General features: G+C 46.8%; 1 protein-coding gene across 1 annotated transcript in view; it reads right to left on the bottom strand.

The window, feature by feature from the left end:
• The window catches only part of TMTC1 (transmembrane O-mannosyltransferase targeting cadherins 1), a 200,167-nt gene that overhangs the window by 11,124 nt on the left and 164,528 nt on the right, over nucleotides 1-24,515 (bottom strand). The window contains exons 12-14 of the mRNA XM_068141758.1: nucleotides 15,481-15,624; nucleotides 6,330-6,438; nucleotides 1,449-1,551 (exon numbers count right to left, since the gene is read on the bottom strand). Of these exons, the coding sequence (XP_067997859.1) occupies nucleotides 1,449-1,551; nucleotides 6,330-6,438; nucleotides 15,481-15,624 (356 nt within the window). The remainder of the gene's footprint in view (nucleotides 1-1,448; nucleotides 1,552-6,329; nucleotides 6,439-15,480; nucleotides 15,625-24,515) is intronic.

The raw sequence follows: 24,515 nt of genomic DNA, 5'->3' as shown, positions 1-24,515 counted from the left end.
AGCAGGCAGATGTTTTTGAGAATCAGACCTGCAAAACGTCTTGGTAAGTAGCTGTGCATGCAGCTCAGTCTGTCAGTCAGCCAGTGCCTCCCCTGCCCAACACACAGGGGGTAGGCACACTGCTAAAGGACACACACCGAGCAGACACTGTGACCACTGCAGAGCTGCCTAGGCCATGGCTTCCCAGAGCTGACACTCACTGGAGTCTTGTTGCACAAAATTCTGCAAGTAACTGGCACAGCGCTTCAGAGCATCGCCTCCTGCCTGCAGGGGAGCAGCGCAGCCTGGAACACGCTCACTACCAGCCAGCTCTTTCACACCCTGGCTGGCCTCCAGGAGCGTTATTTACACATCATGCCTGAAGTATGAAACCTCAGTGATTTTTTCTTTTCTTGTTGTTTGTGTGTAGGGAAGTGTAAGAGTAAACCAGGAAGAGTTAGTTTTGGCTCTGGCAGGATACCCAAGTGTGCTGCACTAGGACTGAATCCCAGTTTCTGGCAGGAATGAGGCAGTTTACCTGGGTTGGGAAGCAAAGATGAGTGCAACGTCAGGGTGAAAGTGCTGAGGTATTTTTATTATTTACAAGCTTGAATTTTTCCAGGGCACAAATTCAGAATCTCAACCTCTGTCACTAAAGCCACAATGTCTTTTTGATTATGAGTACTCAGTTTTGGCTTCATATTTGTTTCAGACTGGCACTACATAAGCGTGATGGCTGAGCATCAGCTCAGAGGCTGGACAGCCAGCTGCAGACTGGCTGCAGTCATCATCCTGACTTCCTAAGCACCACTGGAGCCAGGCACCATGTGAAAGGGGCAGAATGGGTAGCATCTATATACTTTAAGCCTATATTTAATCACTGAATCTCAGTTCTGTTCTGGAGGGACTGGAGCAAGACATAAATTCGGTTTCCCTTGTCACCTGTCAAACTTGGCCTTGCTTATGGATGCCATTAAGTTCTCATCATAGAATCTTAGCTTGTGTTTCCACAGATGATTGTGGTTTAAAAGCCATGTTTGTTTTTATAGCAGTGACACTACAGAGCTGCTTTGTCACAGCGCAGAGTTGCAAGTACTCCAAAGGCCATAATGATCCACTTATGTGCCTGGAACTTGGTTTAATGTGGCCATACTTTGCTGGAGAACCAGCAGTGTTGTCAGGGTGCTGCCCAGCTCAAATTGAAGAGGAAAACTGCCTGAGCAAAGATGGGGAGAAACGCTGAAGTGAGCCTCTGGGCTGAGTGCCACCACCACACAGTGCTCACATTGATCACACAGCTCTGTGCGCTCTGCCGTCTCAGCAGCACAGGGATATTTATTGCCAAGCTACGGTGGAGGCACTGCTATTGCTCTGGAAGCTTTTGACACCCCTTTAGATGCGTAGTGCTGTATAAAACAAATCAAAGCAAGTCAAGCAGAGGGCAAAGTCCCCTGTGCTTTCTCACTTACCAATATCAACCAAGAAAACACCATAGTTGTTATGCAGATCAGAGCTCTCTGGACAGTTCTCTATGCCAGCCTTGTAGACCTCCTCTGCTTCCTTCAGTTGTTCCTTAAAAGACACAGATTGCTTAGCCATGGCAGAAAGAGTATCAGTACCCCTTGATGCACATCCACGTTTTGTGACCACATAGCTGCTGTCTGGCACCCCAGAGGAATTTAGACAGCTTTCCTCTGCATAGGGGGATGCATAGATGTGTATCTGCAACTGGAGCTACCTGTGAAACAAAAATAACAGCTGGAAAAGGCAGCTCCTGTTCAACATCAACAAGCTGCAGCTGGGTGGAGTTGGTTCTGTGAGAAATAGCTGTCAGCTGGGAGCTCATCTGTTTTAAATTATTGCTGCAATGAGCCTCTCACTAGCCAACATGTCCTTTCTGGAGCTCTATTATTCGTTCCCCAAGCAGTGGGGAAAATGTAAGGAAGACAAGCTTGGTGTGTCTGATGGCTGGGGGGGGGAGGGGGCTTGTGCAGGGGCTGAGGGAAGCTGGAGGAGGCTGGGGAGCAATGACAAAGTGGCACCACACCGCTCAGCCTTCCTTGCATGTTGCATAGATTTCAAGGCTTGCTGGTGTGAGCATTTCTAGAAAAAGCTGGCTCTGCTTAGGCTGAGCTCTGGGCAGCCTGGCCCTGACACAAACATGAGGTGTCTTGTTTGAATGAAATGACAACTTCATAAGGTTCCCATTTCCCTCCAGTCAGCCAGTGCACAATCACTGCCAGCATGCTCACTAGCAAGAATTACCAGAGTTTTCCTCACTCCCGAACTTCAGAGCTTTGCTGCTGGGTATATTTATGGAAGGAAGCCCTGACCGGCAGAAACCAGCACAGCGCAGAGGAGTGTCACCATCAAAAAGCTTTTCTCAGTTTCTTCCCATCCATGGAATGGCACAGCCCTACAGAGACAACCTCCACAACATTTAATGATGCTCCTAAGTGAAAACAGTCACCCAGGTCTCTGCCAAGGAAGACCTGGAGCTAGCAAGGCAAATCTGCTTGGAGATGAATCCATGTTGAAATAAGAGGTTGGGTCCATTCCCAGCTACATATTCTCCTCAAGTCCTGCAAATCCCAGAGCCTCTGGGGCTTTTGCTCTGTAGCTGCTTAGATGTGTGGACTCCATTCTCACCTCCTGTTTCAGCACTAGAGAGCTGGAATCAATCACACTGGGTGAGCCTAGCTTGCTGAAAGCACAGGGTTTGCCCTGGGTAAGTGCTTTCACATTTATTTGATAAAGGTCAGCCAGCAGAAAAGCTAGGGTGTGATTAAACATAAACATGTCTTTCAAATGTGCTTAAGTTCAGACGTTTTTGATCAATACATGGGAATTTGATACCATTATCCTGTAGGAAAAGTGTAGTGATCACCAGAATGGCTAAAATGAAGAGCAGTTTCTTGAGAGAGCATCTGTGTCCCTGAGATGTAAACAAGATATATCTTCAAGCTTTTCTGCATTCACTTCTTTTCCTCTGCTTTTACTTTTCAGTCAAGGAATGTGTGCACCTCTGTCAGTTTCCTTCATTTTATTTACCAATCATAAACCTGTTCACTCACCAATCTCCAGCACTTACAGCATTTTTATCATGCTTTCATCACTTTGTTGGCACCTAATGTCCTAACCCTGCATGCCTCAGGATCAGCACAGTCTGGGATGATTTCCCTAACAAAATATTTGCATTAAGCACAATCAGAAGTTGGGAAGGGTGGGACCAGCTTTTTGTGTAAGAGCTTTCTCTCTCACAGCCTTTCCCCTTCTTGGGAGAAATGCTGCAAATTCACAAAGACTCGATACTCACTAACACTTAGTAACGCCACTCCCAGACCTTCATGGAACATTCAGCAGCCTCACAAAATTCAGAAGATAGGCTTAAAAAATGTGCAAGAGTTTTTGGTGATATTGGGGGAAAAAGTAATTATCTAAGGCTCTCTCAGTTGAATTCCTGGGGTTTTAAATCTGCCTATTTTATGGCTTGGTTTTCCAGTCTGGTTATGCCTGCACAGGCTCTTCTCTGCAGGTAAGTGCATTAAAGGTTTCTTTTTCGTAGTGCAGGCTCATACTGCTACACACACAGAAAAATCACTTGAAGCCAGAAACTCAGGCCTGGAAAGAGCTATCAAATAGCACGAGATGGTTGATGAAGCCACAAGAGCTAAGAAGAAGGTGCAGCAGAGTAATTCCTGAGGAACCAGTGTTACAGGAGTGCTGTGGAAGTGGTGAACAAACACAATTGATTCCTGGTATTTGCACCAGTGCAGTGATCATGGAAAACAAGGAAAACAATATGCTGCCAGCAAGTTCCAATGCCAAGCAGTCAGAGCAGAGAAGAAGGGCAAACATTTGTGAAAGGCACAAACAAGCCAAACTGTTTTATACAATGTGGTGGGGTTTTCCCACATCAGCCTTGGCTTATGAGTGAGCTGTCCAAGAGAGAAAAGGGCAGTTACATGAGTTAGGGGCCAGTTCCTGGTGCATTACACAGTCCTCTTAGGAACAGGTTTTTTTACAGGTTTATGAGAAGCCCTGTTTCAGATTCATTGCCTTCAAGGCAGGGGGAAACACCTTGGGCAGGAGAGACTAAGGCACAGGAGAGACTAAGCACTGTTTCACTGAGCCATGTCCACCTGTATCACCTGCTTTCTTAGTGCAAATTAGGAGTAGCAGCAACCTGTTATGGGCACAGTCACCTCATGTGAGTTATTTTAACATGCCACTCGTGCCACTTCAGCCCCTTTCTGTCCCCTGCCAACAAGAGGAAACCATTTGTACTCTCTTCCCCAGAGCTCCCCAGTGATGCTGTCCATGCAGCAGACTGCACATTGCCAAGCATTCACAGACGCCCCTGCAGCTATGAGACAGACTCTGGGTCACAAGAAGACAGAAAAAACATTTTGTAACTTTTAGTCAGTTTTGATGCTATTGCTTGAACAAAGAGGAGAACCCAAACCCAAAACATGGAGTCCTGTTATCAGACTTTGGGAAGATGTCAAAACTTCTGCTTGTACCCCTCTGGGAAGCATATATTAGTGTGGTTTGCAGCCCACATCCCAGGACAGCCCCTGCTGCTGTCACTAGGATTGGTAGGAGAGACAGGAGCGGAGCTGCACAATTAAGCAGTCATCTTCTTTGGCTGAGCCATGAGAAGGTGTTGAAAGCCTGAAGGCAATCCCTATTTTCTGAGGAAATTGGTACTACCTTTTTTCCCTACCACTTACTTAGGCCCCAGGAGGATGAACAGTCTATCCAGAAGAGCAGATGAATTATTGCTGGACCTACCTACAACACTTTCTATAGGCAGAAGGCCTCTGGATTTTGTAGTGGTTCCATAGCTCTGCTGACCTTACAATCAGTGGCTCTAATAATTTCATGTAATAGTAAAAAGCAGGTGTTACTGCAGAGAACTCATCTGCTGTACTTGCAGGAGACCCTTCACTGACAGGCTTACTCAAAACACAGTTCCCATTCAACAAATGGGAACTTCCACTTCATGCACTGTATCTCTAGGTCTGTGCAGCTGATACTGATAACATTAAAATACCTGAAAGTCACTTAGAGGGAAGACAAAACAACAGATCTTTCAGTAGGCCATATATACCAGAGGGGAGTTTTGCAGAGTGCCTACATCATTAAAAAGCATAAAGCACAAGAAGAGCTCTCCTTACAGCTTTGCTGAAATGTATCCACTTCCCTTACAGAGATTTCACTAACCAGATCCATGGAGGACAGTGAAAGGTGATTCTCTTTTGTGCTGTCTGTATTTGCATTTGCCACACCTTTTAAGAAAGCTTTAGCACCCCTTGTTATGGAATAGTTAGAGCTGAAACTTAGGGGAGAAGAAAAAAAATCAACTTTCAACAGGTTTATGGAGGTGTGCTGGAGCTGTGTAGTTATGAAGACCTTGTCATCCACTCCTGTAGCCCCAGGCTGAGGCCACTGCTGCAGGTGTGAAAAGTAGGGCTTGGTGGTCTTGATATGGGCACCCACATTTCATGGCTTGTTCTGAACTCAAGCATTCTGTACCTCAATTTCCTTTTTCCTCTACTGGGACAACGTATCATCTCACAAGGATCTTGTAGTAATAACTACAGGGAGTAGGGAGAGGTCTGAGTAATGAGCATGGGGAACAAGCTTGAGAGGAAATGAGTAATGCTCCCTCCAGAGCACAGCCTGGGCCATGTGCAGTAAATAAGGCCTGGGGGCACATTGTGAACACAGGTTAAATAAAATATGGAACAGCTGCTCATTAAAAGCAACCTAAAGCCAGGGAGCCTTCCCACCTCCTGTACGCCATCATCTGCCATTGTAATTAAGGGCCACATTCTGATGTGTGCATGCAAGGGACAGGATTCAGGTTGCAGAGGCCACCTGGCTTCTGACATTGCCTGCCCTCGGAGTGATTTATTCTGCAGTCTCAAGGTTATCTAGGTAAGTGTGCGCCTGAGGGGGCAGTGCCTGCCTGTTCTGCTGTCACAACATTCAAGGTGTGATGGATTATGACTTTGCCATAGATGCAGGGAGCTGCAGAGAGGGTGTTTACTCACAGCTCCAGCAGTGGTTTAATTCAGAGCTACATCACATGGGAGTAATTACTCACTGCCAATGAGTTGTCTCCAACCCTGAAAAAGTCATCTCTAAAGCAGCCTGAGAGCTCTCTGCAGACAACCGTAGAGCCACGTCTGCCATCACATGTGTGCAAGGCAAGGGTGCTTGGGATGCTGGAGGTGGGAACACTGCCACGGGCCATTGCTGAATGGCTGCAGCAGCAGGGCATAAACTGTGTGAAAGGATGAGAGCTCCTGCCGGGGGAGCAGAGCTCCTGCCATGCCCATTACCTGTTCAGCCAGAAGTGAGGCCAGGCTTGAGTAAGCATCTGCGAACTCTGGGCCATACTTAATGGAGTCTCGAAGTAAGATGATAGCTTCCTCCTTCTTCCCTTGGGATCTGCAGGACAAAGAAGGAGGGGGAAAAAAGGAAGAAATGTTCCTGTAAGGACATATTTAGGTCACCCCACTGATTAACTACTTTAAAGAGACCTGAATGTCCCTGGCTTGACACAAACTTAATGATTCCCTCATTCCTCTCCTCTCCACAGCACCTCAGGCTGTAATGAACTTGCTGTTTGCCCTGCTCCTATGGTGACTGTCCCAGGGAAGACAAAACACATCCAACACAATGCATCTTTCAATTCCACATACTGAAGAGCATGAAGGATTTTATTTTGGCTGTCAGGCAAGCAGTACAGGCCATGCTCTGTCTGCTGAGTCACAACCACCAGATTGGATAAACCTCTCCCGTCCCACTGTCCATCTCTCAGTGTATCTTTTTACATCAAATATGTCAATTTCTGCCTCATCAATACTATCAGGAGCTAAATATATATGAAGAACAAGATAGCAAAACTGTCTCCAGGCATAAAATACTGTAATACTGTGATGAAGAACAGCATAAGACCCTCCCAGAAATATCCACTGTCCCGCTGGAGCCAGCCCAGCCCCGAGCACACACGGCATCCCTGCCAGCAACCAGCCCTGCCTGGCACATGAGCGCACCCCCAAAAGCCTCAATGGCTAATATACAGCAGCAGCAGCAGCAGCATCAGCATGCCCTGCTTGGGTGGAATCAACTGTGAGCAATTAATTCATCTCCTCCTTGGCTTAGCAGTTCTTGTCACGTCTCTACCGCTGTGGTCAAGCTCCCAGGGATTCTCTTTCCCTGTTATTCCTCCTGTTTTGCTTAAAATTGTTAAACATTGTTACAGTTGCCTAAATTCTGCTCATTCCCACTGTAAATATGTATTCTATCCGTACAGCAAACCCATTGAATAAGCTTTTTGCAATTTTCCATATAATTAAAGGTTATTAATATTTTAATGAATGTCTGTATTTGCCATATATTAATTATAAATTCATTAAATTCCATAACACTTAAATTAATACTTTGGAATTGCAGTATCGCTGAGATCAATCTGCTCGGTATCTCTGACTAATTCCATATCAAGTCATTCACTAGGCTGGGCTCGTCTGTTCTTCAGATCCTAAGGATTACGAACAGGGACAGGGAAGAGATGGCTGTGCTGAACTTTCCATTCCCAGCTAGTTCCTTTTGCCTTTTCGGTGCATTTATTGTTACGCAAACAGAGCTTTCCTGAATGAACATCTGAGGATGTCGATTTGTTTGAGCTACAGTTTCTGCAGGATCACTCTGTATTTCTTTCCTTGGAAAAATGAGAAGGTTTCATGAACAAACATCTAAGGATGTTTGGAACAACATTTTCCTTCTGTTGAGTGTATGAAGAATAGGAACAGCAGGGCACACAAAAAGAAACAGAGGGCTCTGGGCTACAGAAAGGATTTTAACACCTTGGTGCTTTGGCCTTAGATTTCATCTGGGTGACGTGGTCAAGTAACCAGATCCTGTTTATAAGGTGCAAATTTCAGCTGATAATATATGTGGCTTTGCAGACATTTCCCCTCTCCAGTTGTGTAACTGGGAGAATATTTTGCCCTTGCGTTAAGCTAAATAAAAGCAGTTGTGCAGTCTCTTTTTCTTCTTCCAGCGGTGTTCTTGATAGACTACATGAAGGAAGGGAAAACAAATAAAGAAGGACTGTGCTCCTACAGTAATTAAAGACTAGCTAGCTTGACAGTTGATACAAATTCTGGGTCCCTTGGCTGGAGTTTCACAACGCATTTTTCTCAATCCAAACCAGATGATCACTTCATAAAGGTATTGATGTTTGGCAAGAAGAAAAGGAAAAAAAAAAAAGAAAAAAAGGAAGTAGGAAATGGCAGCCACAGAAAGAAAAGGATTAAGTGATCCACTCAGCAGCAGTACAGGCTCCCATTAATCACAAGCATGCACTCTGGCCATGGGCAGCCCTCTTAATTACTCTTTATTTCCAAAATGGTCTCTTTTTAAAAAAAATTGATCCAAGAACAATGGTTGTCTCCTGAAAGTGGGGACAGAGGGGGAAAGATTATGGCAACTTTTTACGTGTCAGACAGAATTGTATTAAAAAAAGCAGATCCAGTCAGAGAGCTCAGGCCTGCAAGACACCAAATGCTCTAGCCAAGCACTTAAAGGCCATACTTAGCTTTTATGTATGCAAGTTGAAAATTAATTACTGGCTGAAGTGCTTTCCTGGATCAAAGCCAATGCTTTGCAGCATGAAGGATGTTGCTTATGTAAATCACATGCAATCTGGGAGAGCACAGAGCACTGGCAGAGCAGCCTGATGCAGCAATTTACTGTGAACTGGGGATCTGCAGCAGGAAAGGCCAGGTCATGTGTACCTTTGATATGACAGAGGGGAGCAAATTCAACCAGTGTGATCAGTCTGTGATCACTTCATCCAAGTTTTCCCCAAATTACCTTTGCCTTACAATGACCTCTCCTGACTCCCTCTTCCACTGAAGCCCCCAACCTCCCCTCCATAATGGTGTGTCCGAGCTGAGAGCAAGGAACGGCTCTTTCCACTGGAAGTAGCTCTTCCATAGTTTCACAAGTGCCCATCAGGTTAAACCAATCTGCAGAAGTCTGGTGATGCACAGAGCTCTGTGTGGGCTGTCAGCACTGGAGCAAACTTCAATTTCAAAAGAAAGAGTAGCCTAGAAATTAGTGCCATAAAAGACCTTTACACTGTCAACGGAAGTTTTATTTTGTGAAGTTAGTCTGCACTAAAGCCAGAAGCACAGAACTCTACAAGGGCTCAACAACTGCTCTGAGCATCTCATCTTGATTTCACACCATAATCAAAGGGGACTTGCAGTATCTAACTCTGCCTGTCTGAAAGGAAGCCTCTGAGCCTGTTCAACTCCCTGGTTTGAAACTGATGCAGCTATTTTAGATGCACTCATTTGCCATTCATCCATGTTATGTGGATGATGCCAAAGAGGAAGAGTAGGCAATATCCTGCAAGGGGTGGGGGGTGATGCTTTTCAGAGGGACCAGGTCTGATGGGAGCCTCATGAAGTTCAACAAAAGACAATACAAATCCTGCACCAAGAGCAGGATAACCCCATGCACAAGCACAGGCTGGGGGAGGACTGGGGTTCTGATGGACAGCAAGTTGGACATGGGCCAGCGATGTACTCTACACTGCAAAGAAGGCCAACAATGGAGCCAGAGAAGTGATCCTTCCCTTTTATATGAGACTTCCGAGCCCACATATGGAGCAACATCTGACCATGCTTCTTGGTGCAAGAAAAGCATGGGCTTAGTGGAGGGAACCCAGAGAAGATCTTAAATTTTACTACACATAACACATATCTGAGGTTTTTCAACATTTTCAGGTAGTTCCACAGGCCTGTGGGAGCATGTTCACTGGCAGAGGTACCCAGAAGCCCACCTCAGAGTGGGCAGACAGTCCTCTTTCCTAGCTGGGCTTGCTCAGCTTAGACTAAATTATGGCAACAAACCCACAGGATGTGTTGTTCTGCATCCAGAAGTGAATCATCTTTTGAATAAACTCAAGTTGTCAGTGGACATTATTTCTAGGTATTTCCCCACGAAACTGAAGCTGCAACATTCTCAGAGCATGTAAGGGTTATTCACAAGAGGCCGTGCACTCAATCTGGAGTTGCCTTAGCATCGCATGTGAGCTCTCTCCCATTCTTCCTGCAACAGAAAGTCGACATAAATATCGACTCTGAGTGGTCCTACTCTTTTGTTTCTTGTCTCTTTATGGAACATCCCACAATCTACACAACTGTCAGGTATTCTGGACCTTACTTAACTCTGTTTTTCAAGACCAGTCTATACTGAGGAGTTAAATATTCATATAATAGGAAGCTTCAAAACAAAACACAATAAAGCAGTATCAGGCTGCTCCATGTCACTGATCACAGACCACAAGGGCAGAGAAAGAGATTTCTCACTTTTAGGTAAGCCATCTTTTGGGTCTATTTTAAACAAGAAATCTGTCGGCATGGTTTAATTATCTAATCTCCAATATTTACATTAGGCAAGAAAATGTTGACATGCAACTTTATTTTAGGATATGTAAACAAAACCAGAGGCTTATTCAGCCATTATCCTGCAATGTTTCCTGAGAACATTCATCTTCTGGCACATAGCTGTCTTCATTATGTGCAAACAGAAATGGAAACATCCTTTTTCATCCAGGACTTCCTTAGAACAAAACATTGAAGATTCCACCCTGTGGTCCTCACAACAGACTTCTACTCAAGCTTAAATTGCAAGCAATGGATGCTCAAACAGAGAGATTATTTACAGGCAATAATGAGAGGCAGATTCCCACATGGGTATAGCCAACCCATCCTTCAAAAATCCTGGAGTTTCCCTCTCAGCACTCCAGAGGAGGTGAAAACTAATATCCACCATCAGAGTAACAAGTTATGAGCAGGGATGAGTATAAGGAATTCAGAACATTTCAGCTGGGAATTCCCTGTGCCAAGTGGTTTGTTATGTGTCTCAGTGCAAACAGTGCTGTTCCTGGACATGCTGTAAGTATTGCTGATCTGGCTCTTCGTTCCCTGTGCACTGAAGCCTCTGCATAGAGGACAGGAAATATTTTTATGGCCTTGACCATTTATCCTCTCTCTGCCATGTGTTTAAAAATCAAAACACTCTTCATAATATCTCATAGCACAGCCAGAAATAATACCTGCCTCTAATATTCTGTAGATGCTGCTAGCACTGTAGAACACTGGGTGCTCTGTATACACATCTATGAAGAGATAAATTGGAGATCCAGGCAAAAATAACATAAAGAAAAAGCTGCAGGAGGAAGAGTTTGAAATCTCTGCCTCGTTCCTGTCTGGTCATCTCAGAAGACACCTCATGACCCGCCATGCCTGACAACCTCTGCTAAACTGATGGATGATCCAGGGAAGATCATGCCAAAGGCGTGTGCACTAGTGCTTTACAGATGTGCTAATCCCTCCACCATGAACTCCACCCTTTTCCAGCAGGTTTTTGAAAGATGAACAGGGAGATAAGGAACCCCAGTTCCCATTATAAGTAATATTATTGGTCTGTGGTGATGCACCAGGCTGGTTTGAAAATCTTTAAAGTCTGGAAAATGGGAGCAAGTGGTGTGGAAAAAGGACAGATGGAACCCTAGTGCTTCCCTTTAATGACACAGCACAAGCAGGACATCTTTTAACATACCGCAATAGATGGCCTCACAGATGGGTGCAGAGCACACACAGACCAACAGGACACACAAACATGACATCCTGCACACAAAGCCAGCAGCAGTTCTGAGACCGTTTTCCATGTCTGCTTTTTGCTTTGCCAGTGCAACAAATTCAGTTTCTCCCCATCTGCTGGGGCACAAGAGCCCATCAACAGGCCAGACTTAAACATGCCAGTGCTGTTCTGGGTTATGTCCTTTTGTATGAGGAAAAGGCAGAGATACTTAACACCTTCTTTGCCTCACATTTTAATAGCAGGACAGGTTGTCTGCACGACAAGTGGCGTCCTGAGCTGGCAGATGGAGCCAGGGAGCAGTATAATTCCCCTGTGATCCAGGAGGAAGTGGTTAGAGACTTCCGTAGATGCTTGGATCCTCACAAGTCCATGGGAGCAGATGGGATCCATCCTAGAGTGCTGAGAGAGTTGGCAGATGTGCTGCCAAGCCGCTCTCCATCATTTTCCACCAGTCCTGGCTCACTGGAGAGGTCCCAGATGACAAAAAGCTGCCAAGGTGATACCCATCCACAAGAAGGGTTGGTTGGATGAGCCAGGGAATGCCAGGCCTGTCAGCCTGACCTCAGTGCCAGGCAAGGTTATGGAACAGCCAACCTGAGTGCAATCACACAGCAGTTACAGGATGGCCAAGGGATCAGGCCCAGCCAGCATGAATTCAGGAAGAGCAGGTCCTGCCTGACCAACCTGATCACCTTCTATGATCAGGTGACTGCCTGGTAGATGTGGGGCAGGCTGTGGATGTGGTCTGCCTGGACTTTAGCAAGGCCTTTGGCACTGTTCCCCACAGCAACCTCCTGGCTTGGACAGCAGCACTCGGAGCTGGGTTAGGAACTGGCTGGAGGCTGAGCCCAGAGAGTGGTGGTGAATGGTGCCACATCCAGCTGGCAGCCAGGCACCAGTGGTGTCCCCCAGGGATCAGTGCTGGGCCCCATCCTGTTCAATAGCTTTATTGATGATCTGGAGGAGGGGATGGAGTCCATCATCAGTAAGTTTGCAGATGACACCAAGCTGGGGGCAGGAGTTGATCTGTTAGAGGGTAGGAGAGCTCTGCAGAGGGACCTCGACAGGCTGGACAGATGGGCAGAGGCCAAGGGCAGGAGATTGAACACATCCAAGTGCCAGGTTCTGCACATTGGCCACAACAACCCCATGCAGTGCTACAGGCTGGGGTCAGAATGGCTAAGGGCAGCCAGGCAGAAAGGGACCTAGGGGTGCTGGTTGATAGTAGGCTGAACATGAGCCAGCAGTGTGCCCAAGCGGCCAAGAAGGCCAATGGCATCCTGGCCTGCATCATGAACAGTGTGGCCAGCAGGAGCAGGGAGGTCATTCTGCCCCTGGACACTGCACTGGTCAGGCCACACCTTGAGTCCTGTGTCCAGTTCTGGGCTCCTCAGTTTAGGAAAGATGTTGAGATGCTGGAAGGTGTCCAGAGAAGGGCCACAAAGCTGGGGAGGAGGCTGGAGCACAGCCCTGTGAGGAGAGGCTGAGGGAGCTGGGGTTGCTTAGCCTGGAGAAGAGGAGACTCAGGGGTGACCTTATTGCTGTCTCCAACTACCTGAAGGGAGATTGTAGCCAGGTGGGGGTTGGTCTCTTCTCCCAGGCAAGCAGCACCAGAATAAGAGGGCACAGTCTCAAGCTGTGCCAGGGGAGGTTTAGGCTGGATGTTAGGAAGAAGTTCTTCATAGAAAGAGAGATTGGCCATTGGAATGTACTGCTCAGGGAGGTGGTGGAGTCACCATCCCTGGAGGTGTTTAGGAAGAGCCTGGATGAGGCACTTGGTGCCATGGTTTAATTGAGTAGATGGTGTTGGGTGATGGACTCGATAATCTTGAAGGTCTTTTCCAACCTGGTTAATTCTATTTGGGGTCTTAGTTTGGTTGTTTGTTTTTAAATAACAGAGGATAATAACTAAGGCAAACATCAATTAACAGGACAATATGTATTTTTAACAGCATTGTCACTGGAGACTAATTTCAAACTCAATTGCTCCTGTAACAAGACTGTCCTTACCATTTTCCTTTCTTCTGAGTATTTCCAGTAAAGCACTCACCTAGGTTCTATTTAATAATTTCTCAGCTGACATCAGGTTTACTTGTAATATTATTCTGACAACTTCTCTATTACTGAATGGAAATAGGCAAAGCTTCAGTTATACACTTAACATCTGTCACACAAACTCACACTGAAAATAGTATTTCAGAACCAGAGGGATCACATGAGCTCTCAATGTGCACTTGCAGCCCGCAAAGCCAATCAGATCCTGGGCTGCATCAGGAGAAGTGTGGCCAGCAGGTCGAGGGAGGTGATCCTCCCCCTCTACTCAGCCCTGGTGAGACCCCACCTGGAGTACTGTGTCCAGTTCTGGAGCCCCTATTACAAGAGGGATGTGGAGGTGCTGGAACGTGTCCAGAGAAGGGCCACAAGGATGATCAGAGGGCTGGAGCACCTCTCCTATGAGGACAGACTGAAGGAGTTGGGGCTGTTCAGTCTGCAGAAGAGAAGGCTCCGAGGTGACCTAATTGTGGCCTTCCAGTATCTGAAGGGGGCCTACAGGAAGGCTGGGGAAGGACTTCTCAGGATCTCAGGTAGTGACAGGACTAGGGGGAATGGAATGAAGCTGGAGGTGGGGAGATTGAGGCTAGATGTGAGGAGGAGGTTCTTCCCCATGAGAGTGGTGAAGCCCTGGAATGGGTTGTCCAGGGAGGTGGTCGAGGCCCTGACCCTGGAGGTGTTTAAGACCAGGCTGGATGAGGGTCTGGGCAGCCTGATCTAGTGTGGGGTGTCCCTGCCCATGGCAGGGGGGTTGGAACTAGATGATCCTTGTGGTCCCTTCCAACCCTGAATGAAACTATGAAACTATGAAGTTTGTTCTAATCAGACAGTGCCACTTGAAAACCAGTGCGACACTGAAGCCTGATTCGCTCCAGAAGACTTAGCAGAGACCTGTTCCCAACAGAACAGGCAAAGTTCCTATCAGTACAGATGTATTCTTACTGCTGCAGCTTATGCAGTTCTGTCAGCAAGTAACACACCATCCACATAAAAACAAGGGGCTTTGCTGCTGCAAAATAGACATGTATTTAGTTTGAATTGTACTCCTAGCAGATCTTATCATACCGACAAAGCTTCTTGTGTAGGTTTAAGTTCAGTCTTGAGATATGGTTAGCCAAGTTAATTTGCATGATTATGATTGTCTGCTATTCTCCTTGCTGAAGGCTGGCACTCTAAATAACATTAAGTGAAATTATGGCTGATGAACTTGTTTACCTACTCAGAGAACAGCTGTATGGGGATGCAAGCCAGCTTCTCCTTCAAACCCAGACCCACCACCTTAACAGGATGAAGCTTCTGTTGCTCTGAGCATCTCAGAGTTAGGTGCTTATTCCCATACTACGCATCAACCTTCCATGCAGCTAATGAGAATTGGGAACTTGCAGAGAGGCATTGCTTGGGTCTGTGTGATCTATTATATCTGCATCAGATGCCTGTCTTTGAACAACATGGCTTGCTCTATTGGAGACCTCTGAGATGGGAGTCTTAGGTGACTAGTTTGGGTTATGCACCTCATTTTTTGATGCCTGATTTGGAGCAAGTTAATTCCCTCCAGCTGAAACACAACTGTATACAGTGTCTGAAGCGATGTGGTAGATAGAATAAGGCTATCAAAGTAAGGCTCACCTTTGTGGCAGCACACCTGGCCATCAATAAAAAGTAATGGCATTCTTTCATCAATTGGCAGAAAAGAACTTAATTTGTGTTTGTGCAGAGAGAACAGGAATTCCCTTGGTGCCAGTTCCACACTCAACTTACTTGAGCAGATTACCAAGGTTGAAGAGTGCGCGGTTGTGCTGAGGGTTTAACTGCAGGGCCTGTCTGTAGTAGTCCTTTGCCTCCACCACATCTTTGGTCAATGTCCCCAGGTTGTTGAGGGCACTTGCATGACGAGGGTACAGCCTAGGAAAAGTGAAACATCAAGCCACAGACACTCATTAACTGACAAATAAAGCTGAGGTCACCAGTGCTGCCACCACTGCTGTCGGGCTCTCCATAAAGGGAAGCAGCCAGCTAGGAAATCCTGTTTGCCCTTCGTTTGTTGCAGGTTCTGTTGGGATCCTGAGGAACATTTTCAATTCCCAAAGAGATTGCAAATCAGGCCTCCTCCTACAGCCCCTGTATAACTTCAAGCAAAAGAGAACAATGAACCTTTCAAAGCCTGTATAACCCTCCAAGCAAAAGGCAAAGTGACTAAAGCAGCTTGAATGTCTTTATTAAAAATGTTTTTCAAACAAGCAACAATTTGTCATACTGCTCAAACTTCAGGGGAAGCAGACACCACTGGTAACTAATCCAAGATGCTTCATGTAACTAAGCAAAAGAAGACCCAGAAGTTATTTTTCCACTCAACACCAAACCTAGCAGACAAGGATGGAAAAGGCACATAGATGGGGACAGATCATTCAAGCATGCAGCCACATGGTAGTGGCCACCACTCATAGTAACTAACGACTGTAGACTCTGCCAACATCCCTGCCATGGACATCCTGTATGCCAGAGGTAACCACACCTCCTGCTGCAAGCCCTCAGGTGCAATGCCCAGCGTCTCCATTAGCCCATACCACTGCATTCCCTCCTCAAGGGATTTTTGAAGAGTTCCCTAACGGATCTTTTTGCAGAGTAGCAAAGAGTAGGGAATTCATGGTGAGATTGCAGTTGGCACAGAAATGGTATCACTGAAGCTACCCAGTGAGTCTGAAGCATTTTGGGATGTGAGAGGCTGCCTGTGTTTGGAGAAGCATCAGCAAAAACTAGGCAGTGATGAGAGGATACTGTTCAGTCTTGCCTTGGCCCTAAAATCCACTCGGTATCAAGGCTAAGCTTTCCTAGATGAAGCAGGCTGGAAGAAGCACTTTCCACAGCAACATCATGGGAGGACAATCAATGGGAGCAACACTAATGGAAAAGACCAAGCTTGCTTGCTTGTCAGCACTTGGAACACAGCTGTGTGTGACACCTTGACCAGGATCATGAGTGCAGACCATCCTGTCTAACTTAGGGCAAATGACTGAGTACTCAGTCTTGTTTCCCATTTCTCCTATGGGATTTTCATACTGTTTTGGGCCAAAAAAATGGTCTGGGAGTTAAATTTTTGAGGCTTTTTTTCCCCAGTTGGCCATGATAAAAGCTGTGCACTACTTCTGTCAGTACTCACACATAAAACCATCTGACATGATGTTGCTTAAGTTATGAGTGGGAAAAAGTATGTCAGACTTGGGGAAGTCAGAAACTGATGAACATTCACAGCACTGAGCCTGATGATGGCTTTGCTCTCAAACTTTCAGAAATTAATTCTGTTCTTGGCCTCTAGTGCCCCCATGACATTTTAGGCCCAGGAGATTTGTTTGCACCAGTTTGGGAGAGGAATGAAAACTCACGATTGAAAAAGAGAGCTGATTTCACCTTTAAATGACGCGGTTCAGACCAGCAGCTCCATAAATACACTTCCGAGCTCAGCACTGAAACCTCTCAACAGCAAATCGCAGGATGCAAGCACATCTTCCATGTATCCTGCGCTCTACTGCTTGTGTTTTATGTTTATTCACTACATCTCATTGCCTTTTCCAAGAAACACAAATGGAAAACCAGAAACTCAGCTAGCACTGTGTGTTCAGCTCAAACCCACTTAGCATCTGTCCTAAAGAACTGCCAGCATTTGTAGTTTTATGTACCTGAAGAAACATTAAGTGACAAATATGAGCACAGTCAGATAGGGTACTACTGGTGTTGGGCTTTGACATTAGGGTTCAGTTTGTTACAGTTTTATTTTGACTATTACTTTATTATGGTGGTAGAGCAAGAAGCCACTCAAATGAGTTCAGCAGAGAACATTACCAAGCCCTAGGAGAGCACCACCTCTAGTAAACTATCAGAGCCTGAGCCTGTGCCCAAGGCCATCCACACTTACACTGTTATCATGATAGCTAACAGTTCCATACCACCCTGTGGTGGGTTAACGCCTCTTTCTGAAAACAAAAGAAGAAAGCAGGGGGGAGGGCTTGCGGGTACTTTACACTCCCTGCAGGGCGTTTCCCCCCTGGGAAAGCTGAGTCTGTTCCACTCCCCCCTCCCTGCCCAGCTAGGGTATAAAAAGCAGGAGCTCATAGCTGTTGGATCTCCTTTTTGGCTCCTGCCTCTGCTGGATGAGAGCTACTGCAGCTGCCCTCCTGCTCCTCAGCCACGTGGCCGGACCTGATCCTTTTGCCTGCTGCCTCTGCACCTCCTCAGAGAAAGATTGGTTTTGTATTATTCTTTTCTGTCCCCCTCCCATCCATTCTTGCTCCTTGCCCTTGTGAACCTTTTTTCCCTGTTATTGTTATATATATATATATATATATATATATACTACTATTTTAACAGGCAGTCACATGTGTACACGGAGGTTTTTCATTGTTATGTTATCGCAGTGTCACAGCAGGTGTGTGCTGGTTTTCACAACTTTTGGAGTTGGTCCCAATGATTCCTCATTTAATATCTTGCTTTTTTTTTTTTTTGACCTTAAGCTCTCTGATGCAAAGATTGTCTCCTCCTCACATCTATTTATTTATTGGAAGGGTCAGAAAACCACCACCAGGATGAGGAGGTCTCTAGTTAACTTGAAGTCTCTTCATGATAACACTCAGAAATCAGATCTTGTTTTACAAACAGCCAGGACACTGAGAGAAGCACAGCTGCCTGTCTGGACACACGTGGAGCTGCATTTTCCTTGCCACCACCACTGATAATGATAAGAGTCTGCAGGCAATATCCTTCTTGATATGCATCTGATTAGGCAAAAATTCCTCTAGGCTCCACCTAATCAAATGCAAGCACTGCATTATTTATGAAAGAAAGCTGAATTTCATTACATTTATTCTGCAAGAAGCAGCCCATGTAAGAAAAAAAAAAAATAGTTTCTCCTTTCTTTTGGAAACAATTTTCTTTAACCCCCTCCAGGCACAGGTAATTGTAACTCTTGAAATGGCAAAAATTACTTTTAGAAAAAGAAAATCAAGCCATAAAAACATCTTTGAAATCAGACTGGGATAAGACAAGTGGGATGTTTCCTTCTTGCAGAATGAATAATTCAAATGGTTCCTTCAGTGCTGTAGCTCAATGGTCAGAATCAATTTCAGCAGCTTTCCCTTGAACTGGTACAGGTATACCCTGCACAAGGACTCCTGCTAGTAATTATTCTCACTCACTCTGGGCTAGCAAAATTCCCTCTAATACCACCAAGCAAAAGCCACGTTGACTTGCACAGTCGACAGATTGCCAGTTTCACAAGCAGACAGCAGGCATAAGCCACACTTGGTCACCAAAACACCGAGGATCATTTATTTTGTTTTTACTTTGATGCTGCTGTTACCTGAAACATAAGGGTTTCAAAAATCACAATAAAAATGGAGAGGTTTTGTTTGGCAACATATCTGAACCACAAGACAATTCCAGAAAAAAGAGAAAGGGAGGGAATTTGTTGTCATGGCTACAACATACAATCCACCAGGAATTTTAATTCTTTTAACTCAGTTTTAGAGAGACTTCTCAAATAACTGGCAAGCTCTGCTTGCAGTCCTGCCTTTAAGCAGCCCTTGGCCTGGTGCCAGAAGCATTCAAGAGGCAAAAGGCATTTGCCTGACAGCTCCCCCCTTATGTGGCTTTGGCACAGCCATGGCTGCACGAGGGCAGAGAGCAAGAGGGATGGGGCCAGGCTGACGTGCAATTACCCACGGGAACTACCACAAGCAGCAGGGGAAAAGGCTGCAACACCAGCAGCCCCCACAGCCACCACAGGGGACAAGGGGTTATTAAAAACAGGACAGAGCCATCTCTCAGAGCTGGGACAGCCCCAAGATGTTGCACACCAGGGTGACTCTCCTTGATGTCCCAGCACAGTGCCCTGTCCCTTGCCACCCCCCAAGCATCAATGACAAACCCAATGAAAACACATTCCCAGTGAGTTACACCAGAGTTCTTAAAGCTGTTATAAAAGCTGTAAGGCACACTGGTCATCATCAGCCTAACAGCCAAATACAGTGGCAGCAGAATAAAAACACCTGCCTGCATCATCTGGCACAACATTCAAAGGGACCCCAAACACATTAGTTTCTGCTAGAAAATCAAATCAACACACTGGGGAGATCTAGCATGCTTGGGTTTTGTTAATGCATCTTTTGATTAAAGAATGCATTTAAGCTTAGAACTCACAAGGAATGCTCCACCTTTGAAGCAGGTTTGATTAATTACCACTGCTGCAGTGCTGTGAGATAAAGGTTGTGCTGCCTCTCTCCTGGTGAAAGGAAAAGAGGGGCTGAAGAGCCCTGGGACAGGCCTACTCTCAATGGTCCTTCATGCCATAGGATGCCTACTTACTACAGGCTCTCAGCTCTCCCACTGCCTGCACAACCCCACCTCAATACTCAACATCCATGAGGCTCACTCCAGCCAGAGTCAGGTCTTAATTACCCAAGCCCAATTAGTTGCTGGCAGCATGGCATCTTGTTTTTAATGCATGTTTTGCCCCGTTCCAACACATTTTATTGGCATAATTTTGCTAACAAAAGAATGCTACATGACTAATGCTTCATCTGTGCCAATGTTTTATACTGCCCATTCTATATTTACTTTGGGATTCTAGCTCAAGCCAGTTTTTCAATTGCAGCATTATATCACATGCATTGCCACATTTTTACATAATTCTCAATAAAGCTTTATGTCAGCTTGAATTAAACCTTGACTTGATGGAATTTAAAGCCCAGGCATCCTACAGGAAGCAATCCTGCACTGCACATCTCAGGCCATGGCCGCACAACAGCACGGTACCCTGCTCCGAGAGCTGCTCTACATAGAATCAGTCATAGAATGGCTTGGGTTAGAAGGGACCTGTAGGGACACCTCTCAACTAGACTTGGTTGCTGAAGGCCTCATCCAGCCGGGCCTTGAATACCTCCAGGGAGGGGATCATCCACAACCTCTCAGAGAAACCCATTTCAGAGTCTCACCACCCTTGTGCTGAAGAACTTCTTCCTAAGATCCATTCAAAACCGTCTCTCCCTCAAACCATTACTCCTTGTCCTATTGCTAGACCCCCTCAAGGAAAGTCCCTCTGCAGCCTTCCTGTAGGTTCCCTTCAGGTACTGGAAGGCAGCTGTAAGGTCCCCTCAGAGCCTTCTCTTCTCCAGGCTGAACACCCCCAGCTCCCTTAGCCTGTCTTCATAGTAGAGGTGCTCCAGCCCTTGGATCACCTTTGTGGCTCTCCTCTGGACTTGCTCCAATGAGTCTACGTCCTTGTTATGATGGGGACACCAGAACTGAATGCAGTATTGGAGGTGGGGTCTCACAAGAGCAGAGTAAAGGAGAAGAATCACATCTTTTGACCTGGCCCCACGTCTCTGGATGCAGCCCAGGACACAGTTACCTCTAGGGCTGCATGAGGGCCTTGCCAGCTCATGTTGAGTTTCTCATTGATCAACACCCCCAAGTCTTTTTCTTCAGGGCTACTCCAAACCCACTCTGCACCCAGCCTGCATTTGCACTTGGAGTAGGCCCGACCCAGGTGCAGGACCTTACCCTTTGACTTGTTGAACCTCATACCGGCCCACTTCTCAAGACTGTCAAGATCCTTCTGGATGTATCCCTTCTGTCAAGTAAGTCTACCACACCCTACAGCTTGGTGTCATTGGCAAACTTGCTGAGGGTGCACTCAGTGCCACTGCCTGTGTCACTGACAAAGATGTTAAAGTGCACTGGACCTGGAACAGACCCCTGAGGAACTCCACTTGTCACTGGTTTCTGCCTGGACATCAAGCTGTTGATCACAACTCTCTGAGCACGACCACATAGCCAGATCCTTACTCACTGAGTGGTCATCCATCACCTGGACAACCCATTCCAGGGCTTCACCACTCTCATGGGGAAGAACTTCCTCCTCACCTCCAGCCTGAATCTCCCCACCTCCAGCTTCATTCCATTCCCCCTAGTCCTATCACTACCTGAGATCCTGAGCAGTCCCTCCCCAGCCTTCTTGTAGCCCCCTTCAGATACTGGAAGGCCACAATGAGGTCACCTGGGAGCCTTCTCTTCTCCAGACTGAACAGCCCCAACTCCTTCAGTTTGTCCTTGTAGGAGAGGTGCTCCAGCCCTCTGCTCATCCTCCTGGCCCTTCTCTGGACACCTTCCAGCACCTCCACATCCCTCTTGTAATAGGGGCTCCAGAACTGGAGGCAGTACTCCAGGTGGGGTCTCACCAGGGCTGAGTAGAGAGGGAGAATCACCTCCCTTGCCCTGCTGGCCACACTTCTCCTGATGCAGCCCAGGATGTGATTGGCTTTCCGGGCTGCAAGTGCACACTGAGAGCTCCTGTTGAGCTTCTCCTCCCCCAGCACCCCCAAGTCTCTCTCCTCAGGGCTGCTTTCCAGCCAGTCCCTGCCCAGCCTGGATTTGTGCCTGGGGTTGTCTCGACCCAGCTGCAGGACCCTGCACTTGCTCTTGTTGAAGCTCATGAGGTTGGCTTGTGCCCACCTCTCCAGCCTGTCCAGGTCCCTCTGGATGGCTTCCCTTCCCTCCAGCTGTCTGCTGCACCACACAGCTTGGTGTCATCAGCAAACTTGCTGAGGGTGAAGAAGAAGGCCACCAGAGCTGTCAGGCAGGAATTGCCCTTAGTGAGGCCATGTTGGCTGTCACCTGTCACCTCATCATTTCCTTGCCACAGTTACCAGGAGGATCTGTTCCATGCTCTCACCTGGCACAGAGGCGAGCTGACCGGTCTGTACTTCCCTGGCTTTCTTTTGCTCACATTTTAAAAATAGGGGTTATGTTTCCCCTTTTCCAGGCTGTAGGAACTTTGCCAGACTGCCAGGACCTCTCAAATATGATGGCCAGTGGCCTAGTAATCTCAGCTGCCAGTTCCTTCAGGACCCATGGATGTATCTCATTAGGTCCCATGGACTTGAACACCTCCAGGTTTCTAGGTGTTCCCAGACCTGATCCGCTCCTACTGTGGGTGGTTCTTCACCCTCCCAGAGCCAGCCATTGCCCTCTATGACGTGGGTGGTGACCAGGGAAGACATGATGTGGAGACATGTAGGTCTCAGAGACAGATGTTGTGTCTTTCTCAAACAGACATCTGATTTGCAGCTTTTTAATCCCTTTGGTAGAAGGAGACACGGTCATGCAATGTTAAGCAGCAGTTGGTTTCTTTTCAAGAGTTTTAACAGTTACATCAATATTTCCTCAGAGGTAACACCCTGCAGCTTGACAGAAGGTTTGAGGCAGGCTGGGATTTTTTTTTTTTTATAAATTCTCCCCTTTTTATTAAAAAAAAAAAAGAAAAGGTAAATGCTGTTGAAGGTCAGGCAGTGAGAGCTCTAACACTTCTGCGTTCCTTTGAAAGCCTCAGGCGTAGTCTTCTCCAGTGAAAGCATGACAAAGCAGCCAGACTGCTGGCCCAGCACTCACTTCCACATACTCAGCTATGAGAGGGTCCAGCTCAGGGCTCGACACCATGCTAGAAATAAGGCAGGGAGCTTGCTCCAGCATGGTGCCAGGGATCTCATAGTATCCCTGAGCAGCTCTGTAGTCCCATTAGTGTCTTCCCTTGTGTTGTATGGACCTCCTCAGGTCCTGATGGATATCCTGCTCAAGAAGTCAGCGGAGGTGTATGCCTGATCACCAGTGCCTAAACTATTTCAGACAACTACCCAGGGTGTCCTACCCCCTCTGCTGCTGCAGGTGCTGGGGGGAGAGGGTTAGATGCCTTGGGTACCCTCGGCTCACCTCAAATGTCTTCTACCTCCCAGCACACAGAAGTCATCCACATTTGGGTACTGAGCACTTATAACATGGACCCTGACAGGCAGTGCTCTCTCTGCCATGCTTCCCATGTGGCCCAGAACAACCATCTGTCAGGGTCTCCACCCCCAATGATAAAGCTTTCCTGCCCTATGCTACTGCCTCTCCATTCCTTGCACAAGGTCTCTGCCACAATGACAGCCTCCAGCCACAGTCAGTGACCAGCAGAGCATGAGCCTGATCTGGAACCTCCAGAGGCCCATTCAATATAAACAGTAAGTGCTGAATTGCAGCCAGGAATCACTGGAAGGAATTAAAGTCCTGGCTATCCAGCTTCCCCCTGGTCCAGCACCCAGCCAGCAGGAACAGCAGCCCACGTGCACCCTGACACCAGCAAACCCTTTCACAAATGTGAGCATCCAAGCACAGCACATCAAGAAGCACATCATTTAGAAAACAAACCTATAGCACATCAAACAGTGCTACAATTTATGAATTTTCATTACATTTTCAAACTTGGGGAGAGTAGAAACTTAAAGAGTTAGACCCACAGAAAAAAAAAGGGGGATTTAAAGTAAAAGAAAAGCCACTGCTAAATGCAAATGAATAAAAGCCTTCCTGCTAAACTCCCATGCTCCCTGCAGTGCTGAGACAACATGAGATTATCAAACTGGGCTGCCTGCTTGTGCTGTCACATAAAGAATTCATGCAGGATCCATCTAAGTCCTGAAAATCCCAGGCACCACTCACACCCAGGACAGGACTCATCATCCACAACACATCCAGCTCACGGAGAACAGTGCAGACACCCCAGCAGAGCCCGCTAGAGGGCACCACTGCCAGCAGGGGGACAAGCCCCTCAGCGTGAGGGGATGAAGTGAGCACGCTATCCTCTCGTAAGCAGACGGGCTGAAAGCACACCTGCCACCTCCTCAGCTTCACAAGGGCTGGAGGAAGCTCTGCAGCCTCACAGTGCCATCCACAACCACAGCTGTCTCTGAGATGCCTGGGGCTTGCCTCAG

This window comes from Melanerpes formicivorus, unplaced genomic scaffold, assembly GCF_026170545.1.
Source record: "Melanerpes formicivorus ecotype bairdi unplaced genomic scaffold, bMelFor1.0.p_v2 SCAF_8, whole genome shotgun sequence".
Lineage (NCBI taxonomy): Eukaryota > Metazoa > Chordata > Aves > Piciformes > Picidae > Melanerpes > Melanerpes formicivorus.
This window is presented reverse-complemented; position numbering and strand designations above follow the sequence as displayed.